Raw genomic sequence first — 19773 nt, 5'->3', positions numbered from 1 at the left:
TGAAAAGATTGCTTCTAAAAGTAGCTTTCTAGTGAAAACGTGACGAAAGGAACGTATCGACCTGTTCTAGCAGCTTTTGTGAAATGCACTTTTATGTATTGCATTTTCGTTTTTGTAATGGTACCAGGATGCAGGTCTTCTATCTATGAAGGAATTTTATTCTTTCTTCAAAAATGTTCTTTGATATACAAATACATTTATTGAAAATGCATATTTAATAATTTATATATTTTCAAGTTTATTTTTTATGTGTAATGAATTTATTGCTGGATTATTATTTATTAATGTTTTTTTATGTTCAAAAATTTTTGTTAAAAATAATATTACATTTATATTATTGAATCTTTGTTGACGCGTTAATTGTATTTAATATTTTCTTAAATTACAAAGTGCAATTTAATCATATTTTGTATTCTTTATACATATAATTAATGCACATATGTATATGTATATAGATTAACCAAAATGGATTATAAATATCTCACACCGGACAGCAGAAAACACCTACAAGTCGATTCAAAAAGATTTATTTACAGTTGACGTGGATACAGGCAATTTCAACTATTTACCCTTTCTTCAAGATTTATCGCTAGAATTTAACGTAGGTTGCGTTGGTTACATGTACTGAGAACGAGAAAGAGAGAAGGAAAAAGAAGCAGAAAGAAGCGGAAGTTATTTACTAAAATTTTACTTTTGTTTTTATTATTGTTTGTATTATAATTTTTAATGATTCTATAAAGAGTATTTATTTATATAAACAACTTAACTTTTCTATATTAAATTCTATATTAAATGTAACAATTTACTTTGTATAATAGATTTCTTAAATGTTATGCTATAACATAAAACCCTCTAAAATCTTAAATTATTATCTTATAACTAATTTCTTTTGTTATTATTTATTATTGTGTTTTCACATGTACGATCTAATAAGTTTCTTATATTCTTTTATTATACCGTGTATTACTTTGCCTATTTTTTTAAATTACATTTTATTAATTTTTATCTTTTAAATAGTTGTATTTAAATTAATACAATAATTCATTATAAATATATTATTATATGTTTGGAATGATACTGCATATTAACTTTGTCTTAATCAATTCCGAAAATAACTTCATAAAGAGTAACTTAATATTTGCTAGACTGTTTTAAAGTATATTGTACATCAGAAGTGTCAGAGGTTTCCTGACATTCGTGGTACTGTATCTTGGTCAGTGCTCTCTGGAGACCATGTTGCCATCGTCCAACAAATCTCGGAATAGACCTATTTGTACAAACGTTAGCTATGTTTCCTACAAGAATTTTAGTAAAATTTAGATAAAACGAAACAATGCTCCCTATTATTTTATTTAATAAAATTTATAGCATATTATCATGCAGTTTATTATATGCAGCATTCAAGATAATTTAATTCTATAGGTTAGAAAGATTTAAATTCTAGAAGTAAACAAACAGAAAAGTACATGAACTCTTGAATAAAATATTTTACAATTTAACTGTAGAAAACTTAAATTTAAAAAAGGTAATTTTATGACATACATTCTATTTAGAAATATAATATTATAGAAAAGAATATAAAAGCAATCATTATATACTTATTAAATAAAAAATAGAATAAATCATTTTCATTATTACCATAATTTTCAAATAGTAAAAAGAATTGTATATTTACGCGATCTGTAGCATCTTAGAAAGGATATCTCGCACCGTTTGCACCGTTCGTAGGTAAGGAAATGACCGATAGCAATCTAAAGGCTATTTAATTAAACTTGTATAATACGTTAGAGAACTGCGTGTTGATTGCCAGTGGCTTTCTTTGACGTTTGCGAAGGGAAATTTACTACTCGAAGCCTTCGTGTTGCTTCTGAACTGTGTAAGAACAGAAGTAAATAGTTGAAATGCACACATTCTTCCAAATTCTTCCACACTTCTAAATTTTATTCACTTTTCTCTGAATAAATGATTGAAATTTGAAAATTTCAAATAATGTCAGAATTTTTTCGTATAGTAAATCATTTACGCGTCAGTACGATGTTCTTCATATTATTATCATACTTTTATCAAATAATACATTGACGAAATCTTTATTTTATATAATCTTATTTTACTACAATTTTTGTTCCACAATTAATGATTTTAACAGAGAGCTTAAACATTATATTTACGTATTATACTAATTTCTTTCTTTAGTTATACAGAACTTAATCATTAAATATGTAAATTAAAATTTAGTCACATTCATTTATAATTATAACAATCTACTTTCAAGAAGAAAATATTTATTTCGTATACCAATTATTAACTGTTTTAAAAGTTTTTATTAACATAATGTATTAATTAGATATATTAATTATGCACTTAATTATTTATTTTTATGACACCAAAATTAAATATATATATATATATATAACTAAGAAAAAGTTAAATAAATAATAGCATTCTCCTTTTTGAAGCAAATGAAAGATCATTTTTAATCAAAAATTCGATATATAATATGATTTTATGCGAGAAGGTTTGCGGGTTATCGCCGTATCTTTTTTCATTTTTAATGCCATTAATTTTTAATGGCATTAAAAATGAAGAAAGACACGGCGATAACCCGCAAACCTTCTCGCATAATTGAAGAAAATACCCGTGAAAGCCTCAAAAGCGTAATAATATGATTTTATTTATTTCGATATTTAATTTATCGTCTTTTAATTATAATAAAAAATAGTGATATACAATTATTTTTTTATATAAAACAAATTGCTCACTTTAATCTAATTTATTCCTTGATTTTGATTACTCATTCTTATTATCTCATTTATCTTTGTGACTATCCAAACGCCAGAAAATGTTATCGTTTATTTATCAAACATATAACAGTGCTGTGCCAGGTTGTCGTTTAAATATTTATGCTTTAAGTGAAATATATCTCTTCTGATCAACGTCAAAGTGCAGTAACGTTTTCTGTTTACGTCAAGTTGCTTTTTCTTATAATGTGGCGTAACATCCACGTTTCGATCCCTTCAACATTTTCGGTTCAGAATATTGTATATTTAAAAGCGAGAAAACAGCAGTAAAATAATAAAATGAGAAAAATGAGGATTAATGAATGATTGTTATTTTTATATGTAAATAAACATATTCTATGGTGCTTAGAGAATAAGGTCACGTGTAGATGTATAGTGAAACGATGATTGGTATTGCAAATAGAAATGACTTAATCCAATTTAGAGAATTTGCGCTTCGCCGCTTGCTGAAGTTGCGCATGTACTGCATATAGATGGACGATAAATCGAAACCTTGGCTTGTTAGCAATCTCTAGAATCTTTGGTCAGTGCGGCCCTTGTTAATTTAGGTCTCCATCTAATAAAATCGCGCTATTGAAAATCTATTCGAAGTATAAGTTGTATTACATTGTAACTGTTGGAATTATATATGTATGTCGTATGAAAAGATCGTTTTAATAGCGATGATAAACATAAAGATCTTTTGTGTTTACTGCAGTTTATACGTGAAACATACAGAAAATATCAATTGGATTTTATAGTGTTAGCTGATAGTTGATCGTTATTGCTTTATCATTTACTGATATTGTTTGACAATATACATTTCAAACGATGTTAAAAGATTACTTTGTTATGCGCTTGTTAATTTTTGTTTGAAAAGAGAAATTTAGATAATTTAATGATATACTTATATATATATATATATATTTAATTATTTCCTTTAACTCTTTTAGAGAAAAACAGTTGTAATACTCAATCAGTTTTCCATGGTGACTTAATTTGTGATTGCAATTTTGAACTTATCTGACTTCAATTCAAATAGTATAGATCATCTTCATGGAAAGCACGAAAGAGAAAGAGAGAGCGCCGCTCGTAAAACAGCCGTTTGCTGTGGAGATGAAGAACGGGATTCTACGCAACATTTTCACCCTCACATGGGTCAAGATGAAGATGCCCGCAGATGTGAATTTACGATATTACTGGGCGGGTTATATCATTACTTTCTTTCCTCACAATATGATAGATGTACATATATAGCTTTGAATGCCATTTTCCGCTTTCGCACTGTTACTCTGTTACGCAAGTTTTACAGTTATTGTAATTGAAAAATTGTTAAGAAAAGTACAAAATCTTTATTAAAATATATATACAAAAATATTATATATAACATATATAGTATACATATACGTATATATATATATATATGCTTATTATAAAATAAACTGAGTAAAATAATTGTTTTTTTATATAATCACGGCCTAAGTTATTTGTTAACACTACAAGATTATACACATAGTTAAAAATTTATCAACCATCAATTTTTTTTAAATATTTCGAAAAAGGAAAGTATACATCAGCAATGAAATATTGAATTTTGCTTATATGTTTTTAGATAAACCGTAGATAGATAAATTACACAAAATTGAATGTGCATGATCTTTTATTTGCATGATGCCGCTTTAAATTTGATTGTGATAAATACGCAGTATTTTTATATTAATATAAGTGATAAAACAAGGAGTTTAATTGTTGAAATTTAAATAGACTTGTTAATAAATGAACCGGTAAGTTTTATCAATATTATTTGAATTATTAATTATTAAGAAAGCACAGATAGATATTAACTGCTTTAAATTTAACAGTTTTAAGGCTCTACAAACTATGTTACAGCATGATACAAAAAATCGTGACAACTGTTTTTACATAATAGATATGTAAAACACTTTTGAATAATTGATTAGTAATATAAATATTGTACATATTATGTTTTGCATGAGTCGTTATATTCATCACACAATGTTCAAGATGTATTCTTCTATTTTTCAATTATTTTTTAACATTTGTGCTTTAAACATAATAATAATAGCGCAATTAGGAATATATTATATTTAGGAACAAAATTTTTTTTAATCTAAAATTTTATGTGATTGTGAAGAATCAAGTATACATGATCATTTATACATTCTAATAACGATATACCAACTTTTCACAAATTTTAAATAATGAAATAATTATATACATAATAATAAATTGTGAAAATTATTTATGCAGTATCATATATTCTTGATAGCGTCCTGTGTTGGAATCTATGGAAAAAAGAGAATGCTGTTGCAAATAATTGTTATATAAAAAGCAAATGCAAAAATCATATTAATTTGTAAATATTTTAACATAATTTTTTAATTATTAATGTTTAATTTTGGTATTTAATTTTATGAAGTATTTTAAACAAAAGAAGAAAAAAATGTTTGATGTTTTCTTTAAATAGGAAAAGATTTTTATAAATTTTATTAAATGTTTTTTAAATATAAAATTTTTCCCTATAATTAATCATACATTTCTTGGATCTATATTTCGAGTACTTATAATTCCTTAAATATCTATATATAAAATTTACAAGACTACAATATCAAAAACTAAATAGGAAACTGTATGTTGCTATCGTCGCAGTATCAAACAAATTTATGCAGACGAATTTCTACATTCATGTAAATGACTTTTCATCAACACAGCTGCTTTATTTTTCTAAAACGAGATTATGCCAGAGATTTTGTTATCTGTCTGAGAAATAACATAAAAGTGACATAATTTATCTTTTTCTAGATTAGATCTTGTTTGATTGTCAATCCGCTAATAGTCTATAATTTTATCTTACGTAACAACTTATTGTTAGTCTAATTAAAATATTTTTTATATAATTTATTATGCTGCTTTAAAAACACAAATAATTTTGTTGATAAAACAAGAATTGTTTTACATACCTATAGTTGCAGAAATTGTATAAATTTTTTTTTTAAATAAAATTTTTTTCTAAATCTGTGTAAAAATGAAAAATAGAAATTTGCAATAATCACTTTAATATTAATCAACACTATTAATAATCTAATAATGTGTTTGATATCAAAAGCAATAACAAACATTCTACAATAAAATTGTATTTCTTTTGTTTTGTGTAAAATACTTCGTAAAACTGAACACATGACAGTAGTTTGATCGCAAGTACTTGCGTGCTGAGCGCAGACATGTCGATGTACTTCTTCCGGCTGCACAATCTACGCCGTCAGGCGGAGGAGGTACGGAAGAAGCGACAGAAACGTGGCAGAGGCAGCCAGGGCGGACAACTTGGGACCAACCAAACGGACCAATCTCAACCGACAGCTGGATCCATGCAATGCTGCAATCGGATTCATCGGGGTCCTAGCAGGCTCTTCGAGCGGGCCCCTTTACAACCTAGTGACTCGCTTGATGAAATCGCCCTTCAAATACCGAGGTAAACTTTTCACTTGCACGCTTTTATCTCAAAATTTCCTTTGTCATTATGTGGCCGCTTCTTTTTTATTGATAACCTTTGGAAAATTATAGCTTGTAATTTACATAGTAATTAGAATTCTTAGCTTATTTAATTTATTAACTTACACGTATGTAGTTTTATATATATCACATATGTACGTAATTCTTTATCTAAGTGTAATTATGCTTTGTGAATATAATTATTCTCTGAAAGATACTTGCAGCATTTAAAAGATATTTGTGCATTAGATTTTTTCAGCTAATGAATAATATTGCTCGTTTGTTACAATAACGATACAATTTAAAAAACAGTTTTCTAAAAAATGAATTTATATGTTTTAAATTATTAAAATTTTATAATATTAATTTTGAAATGCGATTTGATGTAATAACTAATGTAAGAAAAATAAAAGTATTTGCTTTAAAAATAAGTTTCTTTTATATATTTTCGTTCTTTTTATGCAACTGAAAAGTGACTTTTTAATTACGTCATTATTCCAACAAATGAGCAACATTTTATTTAAATCATTTTTTTTAAGAGGAAGAAGAAATTATTAATCTTATTGTTAGAAATGATGAAAAGAATTTTTAATAATTATATATACATTTTATGGTGAGAAGAGAAGAACCTTAAATTATAAATATTTACATAATTATAGACATTTACATAATATCTTTATTAATATGAATGCTTCAGTATGGTAAGTTATGAATACTAGAACCAACTGCAGAGTTTGTTATCATTTAAATGAAATCATGACGTTTTACGTTCTAATCTGTTTAACGAATTCCTTAAGCAGATTAAAACTTTATCCATAATTTTGTTTTTTCAATATGAAACATTGTTTTACATTTCAAGAATCAACTTGATAAAGCAATTCGCGCAATTTAAAAATGTCAACTTGCGAAATTTTATCTAGTACCTTTACGATCCAAATGCAATTCTCATTCTGATCTTAGCATGAAATGAAAGTCGTAAAGCATCAAGATAGCAACAGAACGTTCTACTTCCTTCAGAAGGGTCAAAGGTCAAGGAATGTGACTATTCAGGAAAGAAACGCAAGACTTACACAAACACAAAAAATTTTAAAATAAGCTTTATTAAATCGTCAATATAAACTTGTGTTCCTATTATTTTTGTTTAATTTTTATATACAAAAATAAAAAAGAATCCGACGATGTCCAATAAAGAAACAATAATGAAAATATTATATTGAATTTTTTCTATTTTAGTTGTTTTTATGAATTGAATGTACCTACACATAAAATGGATTTGTAATTAATATTTTTTTCATCACAGCGTGCACGTAATGTGCCCTATACTGCAACGCTTTTGCGTGCGGTAAATATAGCCAATACCTCAAGCCGTTGAGTTATTTCTCTAATACCACTCTTCTGCGCAAAAACGTTGCTGTATAGAGCACATTACGACGAGCACTTGTAATGAAAAATTCTATGTGTAGCGAGTGGGGGCATATTTGTTTATAGGTCGACATGCAGGTCGACTCGCTTCGCTCGCGTGGTCGCGCCCGTCCCGCCATAAACAACTATCCCCCACTGTTACACAATGTATCTACTATTTCAATACTAAATGAATTTGGTATGCTTTAATAAAACTATGTATATAAAAGAATCGAATAGTTTTAATAAATTAATTATTAATTTAATAATTATAGGTTAGATAATATTTAAAAAAATTAATTTTCTTAATTATTCTAAACTCATAATTTATTAAAATTGTAACATATTTTTTATAATAATTATTTTTGAATTGAATATAATATAATCAATTTTTATTTTGTGCATTTACAACCTTTTACTCCTTTTTTACATAATAATCCTTTTTGAAACGATAATGATGTAAATAAAGAACCATTTGCAGCGTAAACTAAAGTCACGATAAATACACTTTGTGGAACGTAAAGCTATCAATTCTCTTTATTTTGCTTCATTCAGGAAGGGTGACCGGAAGATACAGTGACAAGGCGATATTGCTCCCTCGCGGAACTCAGGTCTACGTAGAAGTCGAACTTTTAATTTGTTTAATTATGTTTAGCTCCTGAGAGTGCTCGTGGATGCAATCCCCTCAGGATTAGCCTCGCTTTCTTGTTTCCAACGAGCGAAAGAACTCGTTTAGTTGACGGAATTTCTAGAGGCAAACCCACTGAGTCGCGGTTGACTAGTTGAGAGACGAGAAGATGGAAAATGATGGTAGAAAGAATTGGATTACTCTTCGATACGTCGACTGTATTCCCACCTAGCCCGCAAAACTTTCGATCCTATCGTGAGATTGTCACTATTGTGCGTCTCGTAAATTGAAGATAGTTGCACGAAAGCAACACACTAATAACTTCCAAACTCTTTTTCAGATAAACCTTAAAATAAAACAAATTAATGAATGCTGAAAATATTAAACTAATGTGTGAGATAGTTCAATATTTATTTAATGAATGCTTCAACATTGACAATTAATTATTTAATATTATCGCTGCAAAGATATAAAGAGTTTGAATCAAGGCATTTTATTATTTTTTTTATTCAATTCTTTATGTAATTTTTATTATTATTTTAAGACATTTTAAATTAATAATTAATTTTTTAATAATTAAAATAAATAAAGACTGTACGGTGTGCTTTGCACAACAAAGCCTTTCATCAGATTTTAAGTTCAATCCTGCTTTTCGATTCGTGCGGAATTCATGATATGATAAAGGATTCAATAATACTACGGAAGTTCAGAAACGAGGTTCGAGAGGTCTAGAAGAAGCAGAAAGTGAATAGGTAATCTCTTTAGTCGGCGATGTTCTGCCGCGCCCATGAGACTCAATCATGAACACACCCCTTTGTCAAAGCTCACGTATATCATTTATATTAGCAGCAAATTTATTCGTATTATTTTTGGTTAATGAATGCGACAGTGCGATAAAGTCACGCGAATTATCGATCATTTATAACTACATTTTAAAAATGTTATACTACGTTATTCAAACAACACTAAATCTTTTTTAAACATTTTATAAAGCAACTTAGAAGTTATTATTTTTTGCTTTTAGTGTTCATATAAATAATGAAACATTAATAATATAATATTATATTATTTATGTTCTATTATTTATATGAGATATACATATGCCTTGTGATTAATATAATTTCTAAAAAAATTAACTTATTAAAAAATATAATTGAATTGCATATTTGGGCAAAATATACATTCCAATTTAATATTCACATGTTATAATTAGCGTGTTGGTACAAAAATTGTGGATATCAAGATATTTACTTGACAAAGAGGTATAGTATACATAGAGGTATGTTATAGAGGTATAGTATGTATGTACTCTTGTCAAGAGTAAATATCTTGAGGTGTATAATTAATCAATATCTCCGTCAAAATTGGTGTTGACCTGAAAATGTTATGTAAATGATGAATTTTTATGTAACTTTAATCGGCTGCGTCATTTATATATCTGTAACATTTGCAAGTAATTTTGACGTTTATTTAATTTTTGCATAATAATACTTCTTTGTAATCAAAGAATTGTTTCTCTATGGTAACTGGTTTTCAATATTTATGAGAGACGTACTACGAATGTGATTCATCAATTTTTAACCGTCACGCTGATCTGTTATGCAAAATAAGTTTAACTTTCTTGAGAAGCCAGGTAAATAATTCGCGCATGTTATTATGCAAGGTGTGATTAAATTACATAATGAATATTCAAGGAAACATTAAACAAAGGTAAAAAAAAATTAAAAATGAGATATTCTGATATTTTTTTATCACATAATGAGTGTATGTTACTAATATTATATAATATAAACAGAGACTTTATATTAAAACTAAAATGGATGATGTTTTATCATACACACTCTCTATGTCTGATCGAACAAATTTATAAGTATACCAAATTATTTTGATATTTTAATTGCTATTGATCAATCTTATTTAAAAATATTTATTTAATATGATAATCCATACATATATCTATATATTTTTATACTATATTCTTATTTTATCTTAATAAAATTATATAGTGAATTGCTATTACGAGTAAATAATAAAATAGTGTTAATTAGTTGCAAATATTAACAATAAATTAATCGACAAAAACGATTAGTATTTATCGTTTTCCTTTATATGTGAAATAAAGTAACGACAGTCGATTTATCTTATAGAGTGATAAAAGACAACAAAGTATACTTGAGAATGAAGGTAACGAACATTACAAAATGTGTGTTTAGTGTAATAAAAAATAATCGATGCTACATGTAATCGGAGGTACGCCATATAATTCAATATAAAAGAGTACGTTATAGGCTTCTTTGTATAATATATGTTTCTCTTGCGAGAACGTACATATATATTGTCCTCAATGACGAAGGAGATGCTTTCGTCTTTAAGGTATATATAATAAAATCGCAATTTAAAATAAGAAAAGAATCGGTTCAATAAAACATAGATGTACGCGGATAAAAACATAATTCGAGTCAATCACTCTTTAATGAACACGAGTGCATTGTTAAGACAATGGTGGAACAAAATATCAAATAGTAGCTTTAAATTTGTTTTACTACTATATAACTGCATCTCACAAATATCTTATTATTTCTAGAAAAGAATAATATTATTTCACTTCTTAGGGAAGTTAGAAAATAAAAAAAATGTAATGCTTTTTGTGTGTCAAAATCAGAGTTGTACATAAAAAAAATTTAATAACCATTTTTAGTAATTAACGAATTTATATAAATTAAATTTTAGAATTAAAGTAAACATTAAGTTTGATTGTTTGCCAACTTAAAATTAAGTTTTAAATGGTTTTTATTTAATAGAATTTTATATGTAATTCTATTTGATATAGAAATTGACTGCCACATTGTATATTTTTATTGAATTTTTGTTCTTTAAAAATTAATTTAATAAAAATAAAAAAGATAAATGTACTAGTTACCGGACATGACGTGTTGTAATTACATTGAATAAAGTAATAAAAATTTTTTATATTAACAAATACTAGAAACTTTTTAGGACCGTATAATTGATAAACAATAATAAACTAGAAGAAGAAAGCCATTTTACGGTCAAAGCTGGATCACAGTGCTTATTATAATTGTGTGAAATTTTTATACTGCGTATGTAGTCCCCCCATAAATCGCGAAGCTGATGGTTTTTCAATTTTGCGAAGAATATTACTACGTCAACCCGCCATCAGAGGTCTATCGATGTTCGCAAAATTTCTCGCAAGTGCTGAGATACGCGTATGTCGCTTTATATAGAATCTCGATTACACAGGCGTCTAATGTAGGTTTCCATTACAATGCCTTACTGATGAGTCCAGTAGTGGAAACCGGGACGAAACGCCAACTCGTGATATTCTTCGCAATCTTAGTTTTCACAGATTTAGATTAGTCATTACTTCAACATTACATCGTTAAAATTTAATATATGTCTATCAACATATTATTAAGATCCAATAAAGATGCTATAAGCATATAAAATTGTTAGATTGCTTATCAATTTAACTAAGTGATATTACTGCGGTAGTAAGTATAATATGTATGCGTCAATGCTGAAAAACCATCAGCGTCGCGATTTATGGGGAGACTACGTACGCAGTATATAAATTTCACACAATTATAATAAGCACTGTGATCCAGCTTTGACCGTAAAATGGCTTTCTTCTTCTAGTTTATTATTGTTTTAATATTAAGCTTTTAATGATATATACACACACACACACACACACACACACACTCTAAAAAATTTATTTAATTAAGTTTTTATAAACGACAAATTTATATTTAGAGTCATATTTATTATTAAAAGCTTAGTATTTAAAACTTTTGATATTTCGTCCAATAATGGGGTTATATCCACTGTCTGTTCACTAATTGGTATATTTATCTTATATATTTTATTTATTTAACATATTTAAATTATTATAAATAAAATATTTTGTTTCGACAGTAAGATTTTCAGTAATTTTAGACCACGAAGGTGCTTAATCTCTTTCAATGCTATCAGGATTATTTGAAGCTTAGAGGAGAAATAACGGAAGTGTTCGTATCGTTTCGTTAAGGTGCAGACAGCGAAGCTGATCGTATATCATTCGATATCGGAATAAATGTTCTCACCCTCGGAAAAAAAACTCGTAAAGTCAATTTACTACTCAGCACATTGACAGATACTCGTAACGAAGTAGTAATAAACCTCAAGAATAAAACTATAATTACGGGATGTCTGCGAAAAATCAATCCAGCGTCTCATTGCAGTATTTAACATGTTATGGTATTATTGCATACATTTACCGTAGTACGACTTTTTGATGTTAAGTGTCAGATTTTATTGGCTTTAATTATCAGTAATCTTATGTTTCATGTGGCGTTTAAAAAAGTTTTCTGATTTTAAAGATCCGAAAAAAAGAATTAAGTTTTTTGGGTATTTTTTTAAAGAAAATATCCTAATTAATATCAAATTTTGTATATTCTTTTATCTACTATTTTAATAATATTTTAATATTTTTTAAATCTAAAGAGTATACTTTTTTGTATGCCACATACTGGTTACTAAGCTTGCAAAAAAATGCGTAGACACGGTTTGTACATAGCTCTCCTTGTCATCTAAAACAAAAATCCAAAACTTTTCTATTTAAGAAAAGATGATTATTATTGCAGTTAAAATTAAATAAAGAATATAAATTTCACAAAATAGCTGTCTTTGGAAAAAAATTTTATTTATTCAGAAAATCTTGTAATTATTTCTTTTATATAAAAAAAAATAAGTATATCTAATCATGTAGTGCTAATGAAAAAGGGATTTACATCATTAATATGTTAATGTAATTTCTAATAAATTTGTCACAGAAAATAACGAAAAGTATGGTTTTGAAAAAAGGGTTTTAAGTTTTATGTACATTTCTTTGTAGCATGCAATTTTTATTACTTATATTTAATTAACATTTTTATATCCATATAAAAAATCTTTTACTTCCTTGAATAATTCTTATTTTTAAAATCTTCTCGCTATTTCAGCTTTCTTTGTTCTCTGTAGTACATGTCGCTCTGCTGTGTAAACAAACTTTGCTTTTTTGTTGGCAAATATCTTTATTTATGATCTAATTTTGACTTCAAGAAATACTTCAAGAATTTTGAGCAAAAGAGAAAATCCTTTATTAAATGTATTCAGACTGAAAGAAAAGCAGCAACCTTCATGATTTTTAAATATTTTAAACGTTCTTTTTATAATAATATTGTACAACGAACCTAAATTCTAGACAATATTCTTCTTTCCGATTAAATTAAATTTCACTATTAAACTTCAGTATAAAAATTGATACGAAATGTATAAAATTATGCATATACAATCATATAACTCTTATTTCAAAATTATTCGAATTTCAAAATCTTTCTGTGAATATGCTGATGAACTTTCATTTTTATTTGAATGCCTACAAAAATTTCTTTTTTTCTGGGTCGCATTCATTCTTTTTCTGTTTTCCAATCCAGTGACATTTTTGAGACGACAATGACAGCAGCACATGCTATTCAATGTTTAACGAACTGACTTGATGAAACCATATTCTATATTTAGAATCTTAGAGAGAAGTAGATAAATACTTACACTTTAGAAATTATTATTAGTCTCATTCGAAACAAACATTAAATATTGTTACTTATTTTATTATTCAACACAATTTTGTGATTTAATTTTTTCATTCAAGTAACACATACACTCAGTTATAGTTTTCTTCTCACGTCCAACGTACCCGCTTTAATTGTGGTCTAATTCCCGTTGCACGCCTCAATTAGTCTCGTTTACACTAAATATCTTTTATATATGTAACAGATTTAACACTATTGTAAATAGGATTAAAATTAAAAGTTTACGTGGATTTGTGTCAGAAATATATTTTTCGAATATATATTCTTGTTTCTCTGGATAAAATAGTGCATGTATAAAGAAGGTGTATATTTTTTATATATGAATTTTTATGTTCTTTATACAAGACGTTCAAAGTAAAACAAAAGTAATGCAAAAATATCTATTTTCAATTGTATGTAATTTAGAACAAAATATAGTAGAAACTATAAAAATAAAATTAAAAAATGCATTTTTCTAAACTCGTCTACTTTTTTTTTATTAACATATTCAATATTTTGTGAGATGCCAAAATATCGCAAGCTTGAATAAAAAATGATAATATTGTATGTATTAATATTATTTGAAGTAAATGTATTTTTTCTGAATTGGATTGTTTTAATTTTGAAATCAAAATAGAATGATATTTGTATGAATACATTTAAAAGTTATTTGCTTTAGAGCTTTTGAAAATTGTACGAGTATGTTGACTGAGTATCAAGCAAATCAATGTTTCGGGAAATTCTAAAGTAAACTTCTATTATATAATATTGTAATGGAAAAATAGATCGAAAAATGAAAGAGAGATGGAGGCTAAAGCTCGCCAAGCGTCTGCGTTAAACGCTGCTCAGGGGGCGCCTTGCATCAGTTCGAAAAGCTCTGAAAAGCTCCGAGTGCTGTCGCTGCGATGTCGTGATGGGTGTCTTATGAACTAAGCGTGTCAAGCTTGTAATAACCATCTCTTGTCACTCGAGATGGTCTCTTCAAGAATATGAGTAAAATCCTTGTAATGATGTCATAATATCATAGGAAAAATGCAAGGAACAAGAAATGCAGATGGGAGAAAAATTGTAAATCATTCACGTCCATCATCAATCAACAGAACTGTCGGTATTACTGACAGCTCTTTCTCCTGCTTCTTAATTTGCAACTCCTTTTAAGATTTATCAAGAATACATTTTTTAAATAACATAGGAATCACAATATAAATTAATTTACTATATATACTACTTGCTCCTACCAAAAACTACTTCAATTTAAATTTTTTATATAATATATAATATTTTCCTGACAATATAAATCTTTAAAAAAACATTACAAATTATTTGTGTCTACAATGTTTCAAGATTGATATTTAACAATAATTTTTAACACTACATTTTTACAGATAAAAATTTGTCTTCCACAAATTTACTATAAAAGTACATAAAAATTAATAATATTTTTTGAGGCTTTCATAAATGTTTCCTTTAAAGGTACTAAATGATTTACGAATTATCGCCATATTGTAACATATTTTAATGTTAACATTTCGTGAATCTTGTTATTCATTTTATCAGTTTAAGAAGCGCACTGAGTTGCTCTTCCGGAGGATTCCCTTGATACAAATTCTGTTAAGGGAGAGAAAGTGTTTGGGGAAAGAAAACAGAATTTCATTAAGATATATGTATACGTGAGATTTGAATAATAAGAAATTGTATTGTGCATTATAAATTGTATTTATTGAAATAAACTTGTTTTAAATTTGTTTAATAAGTAATTCTCTGCTTGATTCATACCTTAAAAGACATAATAAATAAAAGTTAAGAAAGATTATGTATAAATTTAAATCTTAATTTAAAAACAAATTTATACAGAATCGTAGTTTTCATAAGACTTACAATTCCACTTTCATTATGATTGTAAATTTACCATTTTACCAATAATTTTGAAGCTCACATTTTTTTAACGTAAATTTAGAACTTATTATTTTTCCAATTTTATTATTTTGTTATAAGCTTGGTTATAAGTCAAGCTGAAATGTTCATACCGATACGCGAAAAGATCCCGCATAAAGATATCAAACAAAATTGAACTGCAACTTGTAACACATGTCTTATATGTAGCAGTAATATTACGTGTAAATCATAAACAAAAAGTTAGAATTATGAAAGAAGTTGGCACAAAAGTTTTTCAGCCTCCAGGCACAACTTTATTATTACCAGCATCCTTGACAGTTCTCTGTTATTGTGAATTATACAGTATTAATTAATGATAGAATCAATAATAAAATTGGTTTTAAATTATGCGCAAGTAGCGCTCTGCTAGGTAGCATTATTACATTATATAACCTCCTATATATTAGTATTATTCTACTGTATGACGAGAATCAATAAAACATTGGAAATGAAGATTTTCACATTGCAAAATTTATTATAAGAGGAAAATATAATGCAACTGTAATTTTAATTTTATTTTGTGTAAAATAATATAACATAACGTTTACTTTTTTTAATAAAGGTTTTATAAAATTATTTTTATAAAAGTCTAATTTAAAATTCTTCTCTGTATTTCCATAATTTCAAAATTTGCTTATTTAAAATTTAGCTTGTGATTATATATGTTATATTATATGCATTCTTTTTTAAGGTAATTTTGTTGTAGATTATATTGTACAATATAGCTCACATCTGCAAAAAATAAGACAATTTAAAGTCACAACCCTTTTTACAATATTAGAAAGGAACTATATGTCTTTTTTAGGTGTTAGAACTCTTATGATTGATAGTACTGGTGAAAGAACTAATTTCTGAGTCTTCATCGATTGATGGTCCTGAAAGCAAGAAATGTACGAAGTAATGATCTTTTGGAGTTCTTACGGTGACTATGAACTTTTCTGTGTTATATTTTGGTATTGAATATATACACATATACAGAACATTCAACTTTATACCAGTCATATCAATCATAATCATTTCTATTTTTTCAGGAATATGAAGTTGAGTGTTACAAAATGTTACTTTATATCTTAAGTACTATCATACTTAATCCACTTTTCTCACAAAAATATAAAGAAGCACGGAAGAGCAAGTTATTATGACATTTATTATCGAAACAATGATAAGTTCTGTATTCATAATACACCAGAAATTTCTTTAAGAACGATTTATAATGCAATATTTCTGTAACGTCTTTTAATAATATTGCTAAAATTTAAACACTTGATTACAAATAATTAGTGTTATTTTCGTTTTTTATGTTTTGATCGTAATCGTTATTTCATTAATAAAGAATTAACAAATATTGACTTAATTATATATCAGAAGACTATATTATAATATATAATCGAAAGATTCAATGGGATTATTTTTATTTTCTTATATTATTTATTTTTTCTACTGGACTTTTTGAACATAAAGTAATATTTGCATTTACGATTTTTACTTCATGTTAATTGTTTCAATTTTATAATTATAAAAAACAATAAGTAATTCAAAACATGCAATTTCTTTGAGCAATGTGTGATAAGTTTAAAGAATTAATTTAATAAATAACAGTTTTTTAAAATTAAGTATCATGGATTACATACACTTTTCTGATTGATAATTCCAGTTGAATATATTTTTTTCCGACATTCTTATCTCGTTATTTTATCGTGCACCCTCTGTAACAATGCACATTCAATGTTACAGATTGATTTAATCAGGAACGAAAAGTCACGAGTCATGTATCAGAAAATTCGATTCCTGAACTGTAAAACTTGTAACTCTTGTGGTCACAAGAAATTTCTAGCTCTTCTTTCCGAGGAAATGCATTCCGACTATTGCTTTCAAAGTAATCAAATTGATTCCTATCGATTTTTCGATTAGCATTATATTAGTGACTGCGGTGATAACATTTCACCTTTGACATTCAAATAAGTATTCAGTGTTTAAATTGATAATCATTTTGTAAACATAATATGTATCTTATACTTCTATACTTATACTTTGCTGAATAATACTATACAATTTAAAAAATGTATAACTATGTCGATAACACTTAACTTTAATGATGTCTAATGAGCGCTACGACAAATAGTAATATTTATATTAATTAACTATTAATACAATATACAGTGTACAATGTATTCTTTATGTATGTTTAGAAAATACATATCTATAATATAAATTGTATCATGACAAATGGAAACTGTTAACATTGTTCACATAAAACAATTTTTATTTTATAGGAAGAACTTTATCTTTATAATAGAATATTTGTGTGATCTTCTCTCATCTGTTTCTTTTTTGTTAATTCTATATTAAATTGATGCAAAATTGGAAAACACAGTATATATGCATATAGAGTAAAATGGGTACAATTTCGAACATGATACAATTCTGAACGAAATAAAATTTGAATCCGAATCGAATAAAATGAAATTGAATTTTTTAGGTTTAGTTCAGCTAACACAAATATAACTACTATTAACATACATCATTTTACATTTACGTTATGTAGCAGTTATATTCACGATTTGTAGAGAAGTTTGGTTTCCCCTTGTTTGTTATTGTGGTTAACTTCAGTACTCTCCGTACAAGAGAGATCAAGATTAACCTGAATTTGGATTCAAATCTTATTTCGTTTAGAATTGTATCATGTTCGAAATTGTACTACCTTACCTTGCTATATTTATGTAGAATTGAATAAAAAAACAATAAAAATTGTGTATAAATATTTGCAATTTCTTAATTAATATAGAAATAATTATAATAAGGTTAAAGATGGCCAAACAGTTAGACTGCATTTGACATATTTAGTATTTTATTTGAATGTACGTATTAGTTGTCTTTTTAACGATTGTTGATTATACGGCGAGAGAAAGAGAGAGAGAGAGAGAGAGAGAGAGAGAGAGAGAGAGAGAGAGAGATTAGATAAAATAAAAAAGTTATTTTTATAAAAAAAAAATTGAATAATATATCACTTGGTTTTCTGGATACTTGGTTCTTCCATGAATATATCTATTTCTAATGAATTGATTGTGTAATCATTAGATATTTCTATAGAAAATTTCTATAGAATATATCTATAATATTTATATAAATTGATTAAATTACGCGATACAAAATAAATCTGCAAGTAGAACTGATCGTTATTGAAAATTTTTCACGGGATCTGGTGAAGAAATCCTTTCTTATTCATGCATATCTCATAGCCAAGCATCCTTCAAACTACTACTAATGTTGAGCTATCCCTTCTGTGATGTATTCCCGTACTGCGTCAATGTTTTACGATCGACGATATTAGTATTTCACGGGTAGAATGGTTTCTCTCATAAATTCGCATTAGGATATTTTGGGTTTGAAAGCTATGGCGGTTTCTCCCTAGGTTACCCGAATTTCAAACGTTTATGTGTATACATAATGTAATGTGAAACTCGAAGAGATATAACAAAGAACCTGGAGAGGGGCAAAAATTAATCTTGCATACAACAAAATTTGACCTCTTTTGTTGACCGTAGTCATTCTTATCTGTGCTGAAAACTCATATACGTTGAAAATCTTAAATTTAAAAAACTTTTATTTATAATTATGAAAATTATTTTTATTTATATTTTTATTTATAATTAATATAAGCAAATATTTTTTACAAATCCAAATAGTGAAAATTTCTATAAACAAATTAATACTATAAAAAAGTCTTAAACAGATATTTATCTAAAATATAAATAATTTTTAAATTGTGTGTATTAGTATCAAATATTTAATAACTTCTTAATAATAAAATTATAACAAAAATAACTATTTTATAATTGAAACATATTTTAATTTAATTATGCTAATTTTATACCTTTGTAACTAATATTTCAAACATTTATAACATACACTT

At 26.7% G+C, this 19773-nt stretch overlaps 1 protein-coding gene across 1 annotated transcript in view; it reads left to right on the top strand.

Moving 5' to 3' along the window:
- Positions 1-6019: 6019 nt before the first annotated feature.
- SLO2 (slowpoke 2) overlaps positions 6020-19773 on the top strand; it is a 101886-nt gene continuing 88132 nt past the window's right edge. Inside the window, exon 1 of the mRNA XM_018549342.1 lies at positions 6020-6267. Within this exon, the coding sequence (XP_018404844.1) occupies positions 6020-6267 (248 nt within the window). The remainder of the gene's footprint in view (positions 6268-19773) is intronic.

The sequence above is a fragment of the Cyphomyrmex costatus genome, unplaced genomic scaffold (assembly GCF_001594065.2).
Source record: "Cyphomyrmex costatus isolate MS0001 unplaced genomic scaffold, Ccosl1.0 scaffold123, whole genome shotgun sequence".
Taxonomy (NCBI): Eukaryota; Metazoa; Arthropoda; class Insecta; order Hymenoptera; family Formicidae; genus Cyphomyrmex; species Cyphomyrmex costatus.
The sequence above is the reverse complement of the archived record's forward strand: the minus strand, read 5'-3'. Positions and strand labels throughout refer to the sequence as shown.